Source organism: Cryptomeria japonica, chromosome 9, assembly GCF_030272615.1.
Source record: "Cryptomeria japonica chromosome 9, Sugi_1.0, whole genome shotgun sequence".
Taxonomy (NCBI): domain Eukaryota; kingdom Viridiplantae; phylum Streptophyta; class Pinopsida; order Cupressales; family Cupressaceae; genus Cryptomeria; species Cryptomeria japonica.
In genome coordinates, this window is record NC_081413.1 from 158,155,485 (window position 1) to 158,174,718 (window position 19,234).

Consider the following 19,234-nt stretch of genomic DNA (forward strand, 5'->3'; position numbering starts at 1 on the left):
CTAAGGTGAGAACCTGCACAACAAGTGCATCGAACAACAAAAACTTGCACAAGAAGTAGAGTTAGAACAACATATTAAACCTACATAGAACAAGGTCTCGACAAATATATCGTACAAAATATGAAAGGAAAAACAACACTAACAAACACTCAAGCTAAGGATGATAGAGAGACGAAGAGGCATTTTCTAGCTATGTATTGCAAGAAAGGATGCCAAGTATGGTTTGAGGTGGGGTTGGAAAATGTGGAAGTTACTTGCTAGACTTGTGAGTATTCATGCATTTGAATGGATGGCGAGTAACAAGTAGAAAAAAGTGGTGGTGCATTTTAGGGAAAACTCGAGTCAATTAATGCTCAAAAACTTGCAGAAAATTGTGAGTTTTTCAAGAAAATCGACCAAAAAATCATTGCAAATGAAAGTAAAACACAACTTTATATTTTTAAATGCCAATTGATGTTTTCTTACGACACAATTAGGGATTTTTTTGTGACATTTTAGAAATGGGACTGGGGTTTTGACGAGACCTGACGACAACTACAAGAAATTTCAAGTTTTTTCTATTGGATATATTTTTTTGTGCATGTCTTCAATCTCAATTCTATATGCATGATTTTAAATTTTAATTTTTTCTAATTTGGATATTTTTTTTCAAATGTTGGGTAATGATTTTTTTTTTGTTCATATTAAATTACTAGTTGGTGTTGATTGTTATAATGTATTTACAATATTAGATGGAAGTGTAATGGTTACACTAGTAATAATTTATATCGTCATATGTAGATACTTCAAATCTATTCTAAATATTCATGTTATCATCTTTTAATAGATTATTTATTTAATTAGTTTGGCTAACTAATCTTAATCACTAGTTAATCAAATAGATTTTACTTAATTAATTAGAATAATCTGTTGTCATCATAATTACATTTATTTTAGTTATTTGAACTAATTATCACTACTTAATTAAATAAATTATATTTATTTAATAACTTTGTCTAACCTTTCTTCTTACTAATTAATTAAATAATACATGTTTATTTAATTAATTAGGCTAATCCATTTTCCTCTAAATTCTTCTAATCTCAAGAAAGTAAATCATTTTCATTTTCACTAAAACCCAAAATGAATCACCTTTTCATCCTCACCATCCATTCAAGAACCTAAAGCATCTTGGCCATCCATTTTTACACGTGTTAGCCTCCACTTTCCTTCTTTACATGCTTCCACATGTGTGAATCTCCCACATGATTACATCTTTTGTAATATCCCCCATAATTTTTTTTCAATTATTTCAGTTTACAATCAACACAAAGACCTGTTAAGGTTAGAAAATGAAATCCCAATACTGCTGAAAGTAACCCTTTCCACCTTTTGATCGTCGAGAGCCCATTCTGGGAGGGTGAGAGCATACAATGTTGAGGGTATTTTTAGATGCAAGAAATTGAATTTGATTACACTTTTCAGCGGGATAATGAGAATACCGAAAGATCACTTGGAGGTAAACCAGCCAAGGACAAGCCAAGAAACTGAAGTAGCAATAACTCAACTGCTTATCCAATGGGAGGACTAGAAATGAAATTACAAATCAACTCTACCGCTTATGTAATGGGAGGACATTATTACAATATTCAAAGCAGGCGGCAAAGCTAGCCTCTTCCACTTATGCAGTGGGACTAAGAGCAATAATCCAATTTAGATAGTTGTTAGTACTACTAACCAGCTTTACAATGCACAATATGGATTACAAAATAATAGAAATCACTATCCAATAGATAGGCGGCAAGGCCAGCCTCTTCCACTTTGCAGTGGGTCTAAGAAAGATCAATAGAAATTTCTGTTAGCACTACTACCAACATTACAATATGAATCATAGAAGATAAGAATGAAGAACCAACAACTGCAAACGATTACCAGGATCTTTCTCTCCACACCAAAGAACCCTCACACCCTAAAACCAACTCCACACAAGAAGACACTCCAAAACAGAAAATCTCTAAATCTGATATACTCCTAGCATGCTGAAAACACACAGACCAGCAACACCAAATCCCACTAAAACACTCACAACTCGCCCAATTCTTAACCAAATGACGTGAAACTAAAAGCATATGATCACTAAGAGGTAGGCGATCAATCCTAGGACAACAAAACATGGCAAACTTATCCCAATAACTTATCCACGCATCCCAAAGCACTCAGCCACATGGTACGGCCATCTAGAGTACGATTTTGCAAAAATAAAATTCCAAACACCATTTTAGACTCTACAAACTCACAAAATGAATCGCCCAAACCAAGCTTGAAAAACTTTGCGTGCTTTTGAAAAAATCGAGAGTACTCGCGAGCCCTAATCCGGCACGAGTGACTCACCTTTAAACTCGGCACCAATTTTTACTAGAACACGGCGCAATTTTTACCAGTAAAAATCGGAAAAAATCAGAAAAAATCGCTTAAAAAATCGGCGCGAAAAACAATAAAAAAGGTTTTCAGTAAAAAAAAACCTAAATAATTCGACATTTCTTTTTTTTTTCCAAGTAACGGGAGCCCCAAAAAAACGCATGACAACAGGCACGCGACGCGACTAGGGTAGTTTGCAGCAAATCTGACCCGCGCGATGCCATTAGGGCATGGTTTTTGGCAAATCCGATCTACGCGTGGCTAGGATTCAAGGGTTTCGAATTCCAGGTTCTTTTTTTGAACAATTCTTCTAAGTTTTATTTTTGTTAACACTTTTTTAATTTTTTTTACAGTATTATTAATTTTATTAACACTTAATTTTTTTACATTTTACAATTTTTAAATAGTATTCAGTGATTGTATTATAAGTTTTTTTTTCTAACACTTTTTAAATTTTTTTACACTATTATGATATTATCAATTTATTAACAATTTAGTACTGTATTAATTTTTTTACAAGTTTTTTACAGTATAATTAATTTTTTTACAGTGACTATATTATTAAAATTTAATTTATTATTAATTTATTAACACTATACTATTAATTTATTAACACTGTATCATTAATTTTTAACAGTATTGTGAATTTGTGATTGTATAAGACGAAGTTTTCAACATAATTGTGACTACAAGTTTTTTTTTTTTTTAATACAGTGATTTTTTTTCCAGTCTGATTTTTTTAATACTGTTATTCAAAATAATAAGTTATTATTTATTAACAGTTTTACAATGTTAATGTGATATAGATAGGATTAGAAATGTAATAAGTTACAAACAGTGATATTGTTCTCTAAAATTCTAAATGTCATCTCTCTCTTTTGCTAGGTTCTCTTCCAGTTTTTTTGAAAGAAAATGGCTTCTAGTTCTATAGGTAAAGGTGGTGGTAGAAAGAGAGACCTTTGTTGGAAACATGGGACATCAGGTCCAAAAAGAGGAGACGTCCTTTGTAACCATTGCACCAAGATTATAAAAGGTGGCATTAATAGGTTCAAATATCTCCTTGCACAGATTGAATGCCGAGATACTAGAAAATATAAGGAATGTCCTGAAGAGGCTAGGAGGGATGCAATAGCAACGCTTGAAGCATATGATCAAAGGAAGGCAACAAAAAAGAGAGCAACAGAGGCAATGGCAGCCCCAAGGTCAGATTTGAGTTCTATAGGGTCACATACAGATGTGGGGGCATCTAGCTCTTCCCTTGGGCCACGGATACGAGGAATGGGAAGTGTGGGCAGCCATATGGAAAACTACTTTGTTCCACGTAACACTCCTGGTGCACAACCTAGATTGCTAGGCACTGCATGGAATAACGAGGCTCACCCACAAGCAAAGGTGGTGTGCGCTAGATTTTGGATCTACAACGAATTCCGTTCAATGTTGTTTCTAGTCCATCTTGGGAACAATTGGTCACCGCATTGACTGTGGTAGGTAAGGGGTTCAAGTCCCCAAGTCGTTATGAGATAAGTGGACCGTTATTGCAGGATGAGGTCCAAAACACTCACGCATTAGTGGAAGAGCAAAGGAGTATTTGGGAAAAGAATGGCTGCACCATTCTTTCTGATGGGTGGATGAATGGTAGGAATAGGACACTCATCAACTTTCTAGCTGCTTCAGGGGACAGTTAGTATTTTTAAAATCAATTGATGCCTCCAATGAAGTGAAGAATGCAGAGACCTTGTGTAACATGTTGGATGAGGTGGTGATGGACGTGGGAGTTTTAATGTCCCCTTTTCTAGGTGACATGAGATGAGCAGGGGTTGACCTACCATTCGAGTTCTCGTAGGTCAATGACATGGTTAGGGGACTCATTTTGAGGGTCATGGAGCTTTGCAGGGGCTCTGTGAGCCATTTTGGACCATTAGATGACAATTCCTATTTTTTAGGGAGAACTGGCAGTTGATTGAATGACCACCTGGGGGACCAAGGAGTAGAGCAAGATCCTTTTGAGCAGTTACAGGTGTTTGGAGAGAGGTTACTACTTTTTAGGGCGATTCCCTACTTTTTAGGAGGTTGTGACAGTTTCCATATTTGAGGTTCCATGGGACCATACCATGGTTTCAGTTTCAGGAAGATTGGGTGTGTTTCCTAGTTTCTAGGAGTATCCCTAGATTTTAGGGATGGGACTGCCAGTTGGCCCATCTTGTCCGGCATTAGTCACAGACAGGTGACGAAGTCAGATTCATGTTTGGTTGGTTATTTTGGGCTATTATTGGATCTATGGAAATATTTTAATATATTTAAATATTTCCTAAGTTAGCGATTAAATAAATTAAAATAAGGCTATGTATATAGCCATTTCGGAGTAATAAGGGGTTTTTGGCTTCATCTGGTTTGATATGCCTATGTGTTATAGCTTGTTGGAAAGGTCTTGAACTTTGCTGCATGATTCTCACCTCCCGGAGTCTTTTTGGATGCTTGAAGCTATTTATTCGCAATAAAGTGATATTTTTCTATAGTTTGACGCCATAATTGGGAAAGTGTCACTTTAATTATAAAGTGCAAGCTTTATTATTCTTTAGGGTTCGACTTGCAAAGGGAAAGGAGTTATAAGGAGATGAAAACCTAATTGATAGCATCTTTGATCATTTTGAAACTTGCAAATTTGGGAATTGCTCTGGAAGAGTGATTTTGGTCTGGGACGCAAACCCCAAGTCTGAGCTTGCTGGGACGTAGCCCTCAGCAGGAGTTGACAGTGGATTTATCTAGGATTGCACAGAGATTGTTAGAGGTAGAAGACACATCTTCTTGTCCTGAAGATTCAGCGTGCATATTGGGGGTTTCAACAGAGCGGCTAGTCTATTTCAGCTGGCACGTGATTTGCAGCAGCTTCCACGCCTCCTTTGCAACCACGCCTTGTTTGTATGTTGGCTTGAAGGGTTGTATTTAGCTTATTTGGTCTTACTTGTTCGTTGCCAGTAATATTCCTCCATCTGGCTTCAATCCAGATTGAGAACAACTCCAACTAAATGTATGGATTCTTGCTGAATACAAAACTAGGTTATTTGCCTGGTATGATTTGCAGTATTTTCAGATTGCTTAAGTGTTCTTACATATGTACATTGTTTATTGTTTTATTTCACAGTTGTTGCTATTTATCAATTACTTTACTTATAACATCAAAACCCAAAAAGAAACAATCCCTTTCCGCAACTTCTGTCTATTCTATAAGATCACCGGAAAATTACAAAAATATAGTATGTTTAATCAAGAATTTACAGCAGCAACAACAATAGGATCCATTTGGGATCTTTCAGGAGTGCAGAATGTTATACAGGTTGTGACTGATAATGCAGCTGCATATGTGGCAGTCGACAAACTTCTAATGGCTAGACATCGAACATTATTTTGGAGCCCTTGTGCTGCCCATTGCCTTGACTTGCTCCTTGAGGACATAGGGAAACTAAGCTGGGTAAAGAAAGTGGTTGAAGATGGAAGGAATATCACCAAATACATCTGCAATCACACATGGGTCCTGAATCTTATGAGAGAGCACACTGATAGTAAGGATCTTGTGCGATCGGGGGTCACATGCTTTGCTACCAATTTCCTCACCTTGCAGAGCATACTTGCTACATTGCCCAACCTAAAGCGGATGTTCGTGAGTGAAAGATGGTCGGGGAGTCCTTATGCTACAAAGCCTAAAGCAGAGAAGGTTGTGGTTGCCATTTTTGGTTCTAATTTTGCCAAGATGGTGGAGGAGATCATCAATGTAAGTTTTGAAACTTTAATTGATGATTTATTATTTAATTTTCTAATATTACAATCTGCTGATTTTGTTAATTTTTTTATATCTAGGTGTCAGAACAGATGGTGAGGGTGCTGCAAATGGTGGATGGGGATCATAACTCCATGGGGTATCTATATGAGGCCATGGGTAAGGTTAAAGAGGCGATTCGACACTTATATGCGTCAAACAAGACCAAGTATGAACCCATATGGCGCATAATTGATCGGAGGTGGAACCACAACTCTACCAACATATTCATGCTGCTGCCTACTTCTTGAATCCCAAGTTTTTTTACTCCCCGAGTTTTAGAGTAGATGCAGAGGTTAGAATTGGCCTTGACACATGCATTCGGAGATTAGTTAAAGATGAGAACCTTCGAGACCTGATACTTGATGAGTTGCAGAGCTATAAGAAGGCCACAAGGCCATTGTTTTCTTCACCTGATTGCAAACGTAGGAGAGACACCTTACGACCAGGTTAAAAAAACATATGTTTAATTTTATTTTACCATTTATTTCTCTCTTTAAGATTATTAAAATCTTTACAAGTTATAAATGATATTTTTTATCCTTGCAAATTTGTGGTGGGAAGATTATGGTGCCACAACGCCTAATCCTCAAAAGCTTGCCATCCGCATATTATCGCAGCCTTGTAGTGCTTCTCGTTGTGAGCGCAACTGGAGTGTTTTTGAGGCCATCCACACAAAAAAGCGCAATAGGTTGACTCAACAACGCTTGAATAATCTTGTCTATGTGTGATATAAAATTCGATTGCATGAGAAAGAGGTGCTAGGGCAAGATTCACATGAAGCACTTGACTTGGATGACATTGATCGATATGCAGTAGAATGGGTTGCTGCTCCTGATGATGTTGATAATGATTTGGATCCATTCCTTATTGATGAGTAGCTAAGTGAGTTGGAGAGGGAAGGAGAGGAATGGGATGCGGAAGTGGCAGCACGTGAGGAGGAGCACAAGGTTGATCGTGCAGTAGAGGCACCTGTTGAGGATGTTGCCACTACTTTAGCACCACCCCCCAGCAACAACAATCTTTTTTGAGCTTTAGTCGTAGGCGCAATTTATGATTTCTCATTTTCATTGATACCAAAACTTGAACTTGATCTGTAATCAAAATTTTAGAGGTTGTTGTTTTGTGGTCTATTATGACTCTATGACTCTATGTAACTATGATACATTGATATGTATTGAACTCTTATTCGTATGTTGCACTTGTTTTTTGGTTTATGCTATGTATTTAACTCAAACTTTGATTTATATATCATGGAAATCAATATATGCTATACAAATTTGGTGTAAATGTGCGTTTTTGAATAATATTTAAAAAAAAAATGTATTTTCAAATGTTGGATAAAGTTGCCGAGTATTGCCAAGTTTTTCCTCGAGTTTTTAAAAAAAATTGGGCTTGCCGAGTCATTGCCGAGTCCGTGTTTCGCAACCATGGCCCAAACCATAAAAAGAGATAGAAGAAATACCCAGAACGAGAAGAATGACACACTGAGACCTACAACCAAGAATCTACTTCAGCACACTCCGCGACTAGCAACAAGAACACTCAGAAATCCACACAAATCTTCACCACATTGAGTCCAATCTACTCCTCGGGATGAGAAACACTCATACATTTAGCTAGGCGCTATCTCTCAAGCACGAAATTGAGGCACTAGGAGGTATGCATTCCTCGAAGTAAGAGTCTGACAGCATTTTGGCAGCACTTCGTTAGCAAAGCAAAAATGGATACCAAAAATGAGAGCCAAGGTGCATATTTATAACTTTCTCCCCAAGTCGAACTTCCTTCCCCTCCAATATGGGATTACACATCCACATTCAAATCTCCTTTCATTTCATTTCACTTTCTCCACAAATCACCCAAGGAATAATAATATTTCATTTAGAACCAAAGTATTTTCTCCCTTTAGTGCCCGCCCCATATAGACAAATATTAAGTCAAAGCTAAGATACAATTTCAATGAGAAAATACCTCAAAAGGGACATCCAACCCAACACTATGAAATTAATAATTTGAGCACCAAATCGACCCCCCCCCTTAATGTCATACCCAAGTTACGCCTAGGCCAAGGGGAAAGTAATAATGCATTAAAAAAATACTTTTGTTTCCAAAAACTGAATACTGCCAAAATGAGCTGAGGCCAAGGTATTGAACTGCATTGCCGAAAATAGTCATTTGAGTTCAAACACAGGATCCTGCCAAAAATAATACTGTCAGAAATAGCCACTAAGCTGGGTTGCAAAACCCTTGCCAAAAATAGTACTGCTAAAAATAGTACTTACTATAAATAGCATACTGCTAAAATTAGTAAGTGTTTCCAAAGTGATTTCAATCACATTTCGAGCAACCATCGCAACTTACTAAAAATAGTAAGTCTAGAAAAAGTCTTCAGATTAATTTGCATGTTGTACCATCGTGAAGCTCTCAGAAAACTCAGAGTACTCAGTTGCTTCCACCTCCACTTACTACAAATAGTAAGTTAGTCAAACTCCATTGCTTGCTACGCATGTACCTTCATTGCAAAGCTTTCTGAAAACCCAGAAGGAATCTAGAACCCAAACTGACAAACTCCAACATGCAAGCCTTCGAAAATGCAGAAACATCCTCCTAGAGGTAGGAAACCCTAATTTCTGCTTTCGACTGGCCTACAGGTCTCCGAAATAAGCTAACGATCAGCTAAGCTGATTACTGTTGTGAAGGGGACATTACAGTCCACCCTCCCCAAGATTGCTTGTCCTCAAGCAACTGCAAATTTGGATGCTGCAGAATCTCCTCATTCTCCCAGGTAGCATCTTCCATAGGCAAATTCTTCCACTTCAGCAAATACTCTTTGATTGTTCTTCTCCTCAAAGAGCATTCTCTGAAATCAAGGATCTCCTCCGGAATCAACACCAATTGTCCTTCCTCATCCAAGGAAGGTAAATCTGAAGAGACCACAACATTGTGTCCAAGTGCCTTCTTGAGGTGAGACACATGGAAGACATTGTGAACTTTGCTACTCACTAGTAGCTCCAACTCATAAGCCACTGCACCAACTCTCCTGATAACTTTGAAGGGCCCATAGAACTGTGGTTTGAGTATCTCCACTCCACTCTTCTTGAGAGTAGACTGTCTGAAGGGTTGAAGTCTAAGGTAAACCATGTCTCCAACCTCAAACGAACGCTCTACATGTTGCTGATCAGCGTACAACTTTTGCTGATTATGTGCATGCCGAAGGTTGCCCTTCAAGGATCTCAGAATGTCCTGACTTTGCTGCAACATATCCTTTGCTTGAGGGGCTCTACTATCTCCAAAAGTCAAATTAGCAAAGCTAGGTGCCTCATATCCATACAGGGTTGTGAAAGGAGACATCCTAATCAACATGCAATAGGAAGAGCTGTAACAATACTCTCCCAAATGAAGCCATCTCACCCAAGCCTTCTACTGCCCTAACAAATACTTTTTGAAATAACCTTCTAACCTCTCATTCACAACCTCAGTTTGTCCATCAGTCTGAGGGTGATGATTGGTGCTAGGAGTGAATACTGTGCCACTCAATATGAAGATCTCCTGCCAAAAGATGCTCAGGAACTTGCTGTCCCTATCACTCACAATGGTTTTTGGCAAACCATGCAATCTAAACACTTCTCTAAAGAAGAGATCAGCAACCTGAGCAACTGCAAATGAGCTGGTAATGACAAAGAAGTGTGCAAACTTAGCCGATATGTGCACAACAACATATATGCAATCCTTCTCTTGCATCCTTGGTAGTCCAGTGATGAAAGCTATTGAAATGCTTGGCCCTTCTTGATTATGAATAGGTAAGGGCTGCAACAAACCAGCTGGGAAAGTGTGTGCATCTTTGTTCTGTTGGCATACTGAACACTCTATAATGTAGCGAAGGACCTCATCGTTGAGTCCCTTCCAAGAAAATCTTCCTTGGATCTGCCGATATGTCTTGAAATACCTTTGATGACCAGCCAAGTGGATGTCATGAAATGATTGAAGAATCTTCTTCTTGAACTTGGAATCAGGTACTAGGAAGATTCAATCTTTATAGTGTATCAAACCATCATCCATCTGGTACCCTTCATCATGCAAAGTGCCCTCCACTAGGCTAGTAGCAAACTGATTTTTGGCATACTCTACAATAATCTGTTGTTTCCAATCAGCAGTAATCTCAACCAATGAACTCAAATGCGGCCATCTTGACAAAGCATCAACCACAATGATGTTCTTCGTCACTCCTTGTATTCTGTCATAGAAACTGTCTCTAAGATCAAATCTGTTGTCCCAAATGCAAATACAAGCTGAGTGTAAGCAATAACAATAATCTGGTGCCCGGACGTTTAACCAAAACCCAAACTGGTTAGCCCAAACAAACATCCAATCTATCTGGAGCCCAAAATTAATCCCGACAATAAGCTGATTGGACTGAAATTGTTCAAATCTACAGCTGAGAATATCTGATTTTTAATATATAACCTTTGCGTTAAAGAACCATTGCTGCAATACTGAGTAACTTCAACCAAAATCAATTTTCTTTTCAAACCATGTGCTAGAAGTGACTTCCCAAGAATCACCAACTTGGTGGGAAACCAAGTTTTACTCATAATCTCTTTCCATTCCGTTTGCAAGAACTCAAATGGGCTCATTTGGTCACAGAAATATGAGGTAACAGCAGCACTAAAATCACCTTTCAGATTCACAACACTCCATGGTATACTTCTTCCATTGTCTTTCGTCACCAACAATCCTTGAAAAGGGTTTGGTTCATAGATACCAACCCCAAGAGTGGCTCTGCCATGTTGTTGCTGCATCTTAAGATTTCCATTTGGCTCCCATTGAAAATGCATTCAATGGTGCTTGTAGATTCATCACCAATGCAATACTCCTCGTCAAACTGTAGGCTTCCAAGGTCAACCATCAAATCATGGCAATCCACACCATCGTGGTCCTCTCTAGAGAGTAAGTCACCAACAAACTTGGATGGCCCAATAGACAACTCGACCTGGTCTACTTCACAATTACATATCACACCTAGATCCCATAGCTCATTGATTTCATCAAGGTTAAGAGCCATCTCATCATCCAACTGAAAGAGTGGATTATCTAAGGTCACATCAACGCTCATCACAAAAAGAGGGTTATCAACAATCTGAAAAGTATTTCCTTTTTCTAACTTATACCAACTATCCTGCTGTCCTAAATCTGAAAATTCCAATTTAGGACACTACTCCAAGTCAAAGACTTTCAGAATTTGGTCAAGCTCATTCTTCACACTATGAGTCTCAACACCATTATTCTGAAATGCAATTTTTGATTGGTCCTCTAATCTGCCCCTTGAATGTCATCATCTTGGTATATTTTAAACTCACAAAATAGGACAGCCTCTTGGTCATAAGGCACTTCATCATTAGCTGCAATATTTTCAGCTTCATAACATGAATCTCCATTCAATAACTTGTTAACCTTTTCCATTTCTAAATGTATCATGTAGGCATCCTTAGATGTATCCATTTCCTCATCATATGAAGTTACATGAACTTCATTGGAGACATCCCAAAAGCAATCTGAATTTCTATCTTTTTCCTCTTGTTTAACATCTTCAATTTTCATCCGCTCTTCCTTTAGAAGCACATGAGTGCATTCAACACTGTCACTAGCTCCATAAGAAACATTAAGAGATTCATCATGCACAACCTCAATTATTGTTTTTTCATCTTCTTCCGACATTGGTCTCAAGGACAAATAATTTTCCAACTTCTGAACCCACGATCTAGTAGAACACTTATCACTTCCGTCAAAGTGGGCTAGAGTAACCTTTCTAAGGGGTTGCTGATAATCTCATGGAGCATAAGGGCAGTTATCATATCTTCTACCTCTCTTCTTCTTTTGGTTTGTAAACTGGTCCAAGGTGAGGATATTCCAGATCTCTGCAGGGAGAGAAACATACTCCATGTAACTATTCCTTATTTCATCCACTGTTGGCATCTCAATTTCAGCTTGAGGCACTTCATTGGGTAGGAAGACGGGTTGCAAAGGTCTTGATACTGACCCTCCAGGTGTTCCTCCATTGTTGCTTCCATGGTTACTCCTGTTTCCATTTCCTCTAGGGTTATTATAAGTGCTAGCTTTAGGTCCATTAGTGGGCTGATTAGGAGTCCCACCATAATTCTGATTAAGTTTGACCAACAACTGTGACATCATATCCATCATGGCATCGGACTTTCTTTCTGCTCTGGCATCAGGGGTTTCTTTCTGTTCTGTTGTTCTCTCAGCCATAGAATCAACTGAATCAACTGCTACTTCTGAAAAAGTCTCTTCAACTGGGACTGCGGAAATCTGATACTGCTGTCTTCTTTGTTCTCTGTTGTAGTATCAGATGTCTTTGTCACTCATGGAGAACTTTGATCAATCTGACTCACAGGCTGGCAGGAAAACCAGCTCTGATACCATTGTAATATCCCCCTTAATCTTTTTTCAATTAATTCGGTTTACAATCAACACAAAGCACTCAACCACATGGTACGGTCAACTAGAGTATGAATTTGCAAAAATAAAATTCCAAAGACCATTTTAGACTCCACAAACTCACAAAATGAATCGCCCAAACCATAAAAAGAGATAGAAGAAATACCCAGAACGAGAAGAATGACACATTGAGACTTGCAACCAAGAATCTTTTTCAGCACACTCCATGACCAACAAGAAGAACGCTCAGAAATCCACACAAATCTTCACCACATTGAGTCCAATCTGCTCCTCAGGATGAGAAACAGTCATACATTCAGCTAGGCACTATCTCTCAAGCACAAAACTGAGGCACTAGGAGGTATGCATTCCTCAAAGTAAGAGTCTAACAACACTTTGGCAGCACTTCTTTATCAAAGCAATAATGGATACCAAAAATGAGAGCCAAGGTGCATATTTATAACTCTCTCCCCAAGTTGAACTTCCTTCCCCTCCAATATGGGATTAAACATCCACATTCAAATCTCCTTTACTTTGCATTCATTTCATTTCATTTCACTTTCTCCACAAATCGCCCAAGGAATGATAATATTTCATTTAGAACCAAAGTATTTTCTCTCTTTGGTGGCCGCCCCATATAGACAAATATTAAGTCAAAGCTAAGATATAATTTTAATGAGAAAATACCTCAAAAGGGACATCCAACCCAACATTACGAAATTAATAATTTGAGCACCAAATTGACCCCCCCTTAATGTCATACCCAAGTTACGCCTAGGCCAAGGGGAAAGTAATAAAGTATTAAAAAAATACTTTTGCTTCCAAAAACTGAATACCGCCAAAATGAGCTGAGGCCAAGGTACTGAACTGCATTGCCGAAAATAGTCATCTGAGTTCGAACATAGGATTTTGCCAAAAATAATACTGCCAGAAATAGCCACTGATTTGGGCTGCAGAACCCTTGCCAAAAATAGCATTGCTAAAAATAGTACTTACTATAAATAGCATACTGCTAAAAATAGTAAGTGTTTCCAAAGTGATTTGAACCACATTCTGAGCAGCTGTCGCAACTTACTAAAAATAGTAAGTCCGGAAAATGTCTTCAGATTAATTTGCATGTTATACCATCGCCAAGCTCTCAGAAAACCCAGAAAAACCCAAAGAACTCAGCTGCTTCTGCCTCCACTTACTAAAAATAGTAAGTCAATCAAACTCCATTGCTTGCTACACATATACCCTTATTGTGAAGCTTTCTGAAAACCCAAAAGGAATCCAGAACCCAAACTGACAAACTCCAACATGCAAGCCTTCGAAAATGCAGAAACATCCTCCCAGAGGTAGGAAACCCTAATTTCTGCTTTCGACTAGCCTACGGGTCTCTAGAATAGGCTAACGTTCAGCGAAGCTGATTACTGCCGAGAAGGGGACATTACATCTTTACCCTCTATTCCAAACTTCAATCCTCTTTATCCACTTGCCTTCCCAGTATGCTTCCACATGTGAATCTCCCACAAGATTTTATCTTTACCCTCTATTCCAAAAGTCAATTCTGTTTACTGACTTGCCTTCAAAGGCTATACTTGTTTTCTGGTCTATGATATGTATTGAACTCAGATTTTGATTTATATATGATGGAAATTAGTAATATGTTCTACAAATTCAGTATATGTGTTTTTGAAGAATATTTCAAAAAAGTATGTACCTTCAAATGTACGATAAATTTGCCAAGTTATTGCTGAGTCCCGAGTTTTTAAAATTTTTGGGCCTATGAAGTTACTATCAAGCCTGAATTTTTCAGCTATGAGCTTAACAACTTAATGCAATAAATGTCTTACTTTTGCTTTGATTTCTTTGAAATTTGGATTGTAGAATCTACAATGTGTCACTGAATAACATTCAAAAAATCAGGAAAAAATTTGCCAAAACCGTAGAGATATGCGCTTTCCAAACTGAATTTGGTGGAAACCCTAATCCAGCAATAATTTCGTTGAAATTTGGACTATGGAAGCTTCAATATGTTCTTGAAATACCCTCCAAAAATCAGAAAAAAAATGTGCCAAAATCTGAGAGATAAGGGCTTTCCAAAATAAATTTGGCAGAAACCTTAATTCTGTAATAAATCTTTTAATTTTGCTCCAATTTTCTTTAAAATTTGGACCTTAGAAGCTTCAACATGTCCATGAAAATCCTTCCAAAAATTTAAAAGGAAAAATTACAAAAATTTGGGAGATACAAACTTTCCAAAACGACCTCCAAATGTGAATAAAATGCTTTACCTTCACAATGCCGAGATCATGCTCTGATACCACTTGTAATAAAATAACTTACATCATAGAAGAATACAATAGCAAATATGCTTCAAATGCTTGATAATAATATGCCACTTCAAGGGGACAACTTTCTAATCCACGTCGAGAGAGATACCTCCAATAGCCTTCAATATGAACTCAATACTCAACATGATGATAATAACTAGCCTATAGCTCCTATATAGACCATACTTATGCTTAGAATATTGACCCAAACTGACTTAAACAACAACATATAATCCCTAGGATGACCTAATTAACTAAATACGAATATAATAATGATAATATGACTTAATTAAGAGTTAAGGTTAGCCATGAGCTGACTACTCATAACCCCATGTACGCTATAGGGTTAGGGGCATAGTAGACTGCTAGATTTCAACAATGACTTGACAGGGGAACTGACTTTCATACGAGTAGAATTTTATTGAGACTTTTAGGTTTTTCTATTAAAGATAGCAAGAGTCAAGAGTATGTGTTAAAAAAATTGATGTGTAGGAAAGATTGAGCAAAAAGGTTGATGTGTAGCGAAGATTGAGCAAGCACTATTGCATCATGAATATTGAATACAACTCAAGAACAATGTTAATTGATTTAATTCTGATACTTTTCTTTTGAAAAGCATTGAAAAGGTCATGGCATTTGATGCCTCGTTAATGTGTGCCAATTTACAAGAAAATGGATTTCAGCTTTTGACTATATGCTGCACTATGAATTAGAAATAAGAACTCAAAATTTGGTACTGCAAGTTTCAGAAGTAGGGACAGCTAGATTACGAACTGCAATATTGTAGCAGGCTTCTCAAGGAAATGAGAGCTAAACATGAAATTGTGTTTTAATAATTGATAGTGGAAGATTATTAAATTAATAAATAAAAATTAAAAACAATAAAAGAATTGTACTTCATAATTTATATAAACAATATGAGTAAAAGAAGCCAAAATTTATACAAAGTTATAATGTTGTATAGCATTTTGCATCAAAGACAACAGATCTTTTTATAACTTCACCCCTATCTTGAGTGGGAATTGTACCATTGACCAAGACTCCACTATCAGACTTTTTAGGATTATCTTGTGCACTATTTGATGTCTCAGTGTCAGCCATACTGTAAACAATCTGAGAAAATTCTGGCACTGTTTCTGTTGTTGCTTTCAAAGATGATAAAATGTGTTGTGAAAAATGAGTATCAGGCTCTAGCATTATTTATCAAACGAATAAAAATTATAAAAGTAGACACACCAATGCTAGCTAAAATTTGAATGGGCCATTTCTGACAATGTATATTTGTCAGAAATCCAAGTATGTTCATTGTGTTTACTTTCTAAATCATTTGATTTTAACTATAGTGATCTTACTCAGAATCAAGATTGACTTGGGAAACCAAAAGTATATTCTGTGCCATGTATATTTCCTGTTCCCTCCTTTGACGCATTGAACAAAAGCAGGATTATGCATCTACACAATATTATAAGTCATATGACATTCATTTCACCATTTTTTTGCATATAATTAATATTTGTAGCTTGTTTCATACATTGAGGAGCTTGTAGAAAGATAATTTGTAATACATTTTGATTTTTAATACTAGTTTGAGGCCATTGGGTTGATCTTCAACTGTTGTGCTATGGAGATTCATACATTATATTTTCTCTGTTATTTCATTCCCTTTTCCATTCTATTTTGCTGGTGTCAACTCCATTTTAATCAAGAGTTAGAAATGGGTTTAGTTGGTCAGCAAGACAGCTTTAAGTTTAAAAGAGCTTTTAGTTCTTGGAAATTATAACAGTGCAAAGTGATATCTGACAAAGGACTTATTATTTTGCAGTTCTGAGTTATGACCTTATTTATGTTTTGAAACAGAGGCATTGGCTTGTCGTACGATGGAAATTGGGTTCATTCTTTGCATGGTATAATAGAATCTTTATTGTGGGTTTATCTAGGTTGCCCATAATGAATCATGGCATTTTCTATGGTAGATCCTCCCTTAATATAGTATATGTGTACCATTCAGCTGATGGATCAATACTGTTGTGCATTTATTTTTGACAATTTCTAGCTTTGTTCTGTAGTAAATAAACCACTTGAGCACTACCGGTTTCTAATGGTTTGCTTTTTTCTCACAAGAAAGCCTTCCTTTTGAAAAGCAAGAGACAATTTTTTCCATTTTTCCCTAAGATCTATAAACAGTATTAAAGCTTTTGAATTCAATATCTTTTGTTTGGTTAAACATAACTCACAGGTTCTCAATATCTTTCTTGCACATGCTTGGTAGATTCTCCACTGCAGTTTTCAGTGTGACAGCATTTGTAATTGACTGAAAGTGGGTGGGAATTTCTTGAATTATTAAGCTTGATTTGAAATTTTAACTGAGTAGATGAATCTCTTTGTGAATAGAAGATACTGTCTTCCTTGCTTGCTTGTAAAAATTATGATGTTTCTTGTGGAATGTATTTTTCATAAAGATATAAATGCATAGGTATTTGGGAATACATTGTCTCTGAAAACTATTCCTTCAATAATTGTTTTCTATTTTTGTGGTTTTTGTTAATCACGGACCATGGCTATGGAGAACCATTTGATGGTAGATTGGAGCATCCTGCACTAATTTCTTTTTTTTAGTTCTTTAGTTCTTGTTATGTATTTTCTTTTGATTAGAATGAATTTTCCATGACTTTATTTGGCCTTTGATTTCCAGGACTTTGATCATGTCACTGTGACAAAAGTTGGTAGACTTAGATACACAAAACCAAACAAATATTGGGTCGAAGGATCACACAAGAGGGTGAGTCATTTAAAGAAATATGATTTAGGTAGATGGTGATTTAAAGGGAATATGTTTGGGTAATGGTCTGATTGTTATTTTCCAGACCTTATTTTTAACCAATTTGTCAAGCACATACATAAATGAAGAGAAAGTTATTGCATATCAAATATAGTGGTTTACTAATTGTTGGATTCTGTCTTTTTATGCATTTGGCAGTATACACCATGTGTGGAAGACAAAATCATGGGCATTGTAGTTGATAGCAGGTCTGATGTAAGTATATTTGACAGATCATAGCTAGAACTTAGCTTTTTACATTTACATGTTGTTCTTAGGAAGTTATGCCATAAATTTAAGAATGCTTTCCTCATATCATACCCCATATTGAAGTTATGCCATAAATTTAAGAATGCTTTGCTCATATAATACCCCATATTGATCTTGTCACACAAGTTTAAATTATGAAAAAGAGGTGCTTTTGTTGTTTTTGCTTTTATGGACCTAACCAATAACCATTGATTATCAATGTCTCCCAAAATATGGTTACCTCCCTAACTACACACGTGTTGCATCATATTTATTTTTAATTCCCTTTGGCTTGGCATCATATTTCATTTTATTATTTATTCAATATGTGAATGCTTGTGTATTTTTTGGTATACACTTATTTTGTCTCTATGAACTGCTCTAAGAGCTGTGGCTCAATTTAGAAACTTGACTATGTAGCATGCCTACAAACACAAGAGACACAACTCCATAGAAGATAAAATCAATGGAGGCCCCTAGAGACCTAAAATGTAGAATTACCCCTAGAAATCCAAAAGATAGAGGAAGTACTTCTCTAAATGATATGAAAATAGCCTAATTACATAAGGTGGAATATGATTCATATGTAGGCAAACCTTGAGGATAAAAACCATGTTGGTATTCTGCCCATGGTATCATAAAAGGATTGCTACTGGTATCCACCTACTACCACTAATTACAATATTTTAAGAGGTAGGTTGTAAAATTTCTAGCTAGAATTACATAAATATATGAGCTGTCATAGAAAAATAGGATATTTACATTATAAAAATGTATTAGTAAAACGGTTTGTGTCTTGGCACACAACACACCCTCCCTGTCTCTGTCTCTGAAGCTTGAGGATCAAATTTAAGCTCTTCCATGTACCTTTTTCTTCCACTTCTTTCTCCTTTGCTTTGAGATTATCATATACCTTATTTTTGTTATGTAAAATATTTTAAAAAGGATCATTTTTGATGAACTATATAAATTCATATATTGGTCTCTTTTGTGGATGTTTGAAAAGGTCATGGGGATCCAAGGAAGGCTCAACCAACAATTCCGCCATACCCAATGCATGACTAAAATTGCCATCCACATAGATGAAATGATTTTATTATAATGGAGAGAACACTTGTTGAAAATTATTACTACTGAATGAAAGACACAATGAATCATCATTATCTGTCAACATTTCGAAGGAGAACA

The 19,234-nt window shown here is 36.7% G+C and overlaps 1 protein-coding gene across 1 annotated transcript in view; it reads left to right on the top strand.

Annotated features, from left to right (window-relative positions):
* Positions 1–19,234, top strand: part of LOC131059112 (uncharacterized) — a 116,533-nt gene that overhangs the window by 3,596 nt on the left and 93,703 nt on the right. The window contains exons 3-4 of the mRNA XM_059211322.1: positions 17,672–17,758; positions 17,957–18,013. Coding sequence (XP_059067305.1) covers positions 17,672–17,758; positions 17,957–18,013 — 144 coding nt within the window. The remainder of the gene's footprint in view (positions 1–17,671; positions 17,759–17,956; positions 18,014–19,234) is intronic.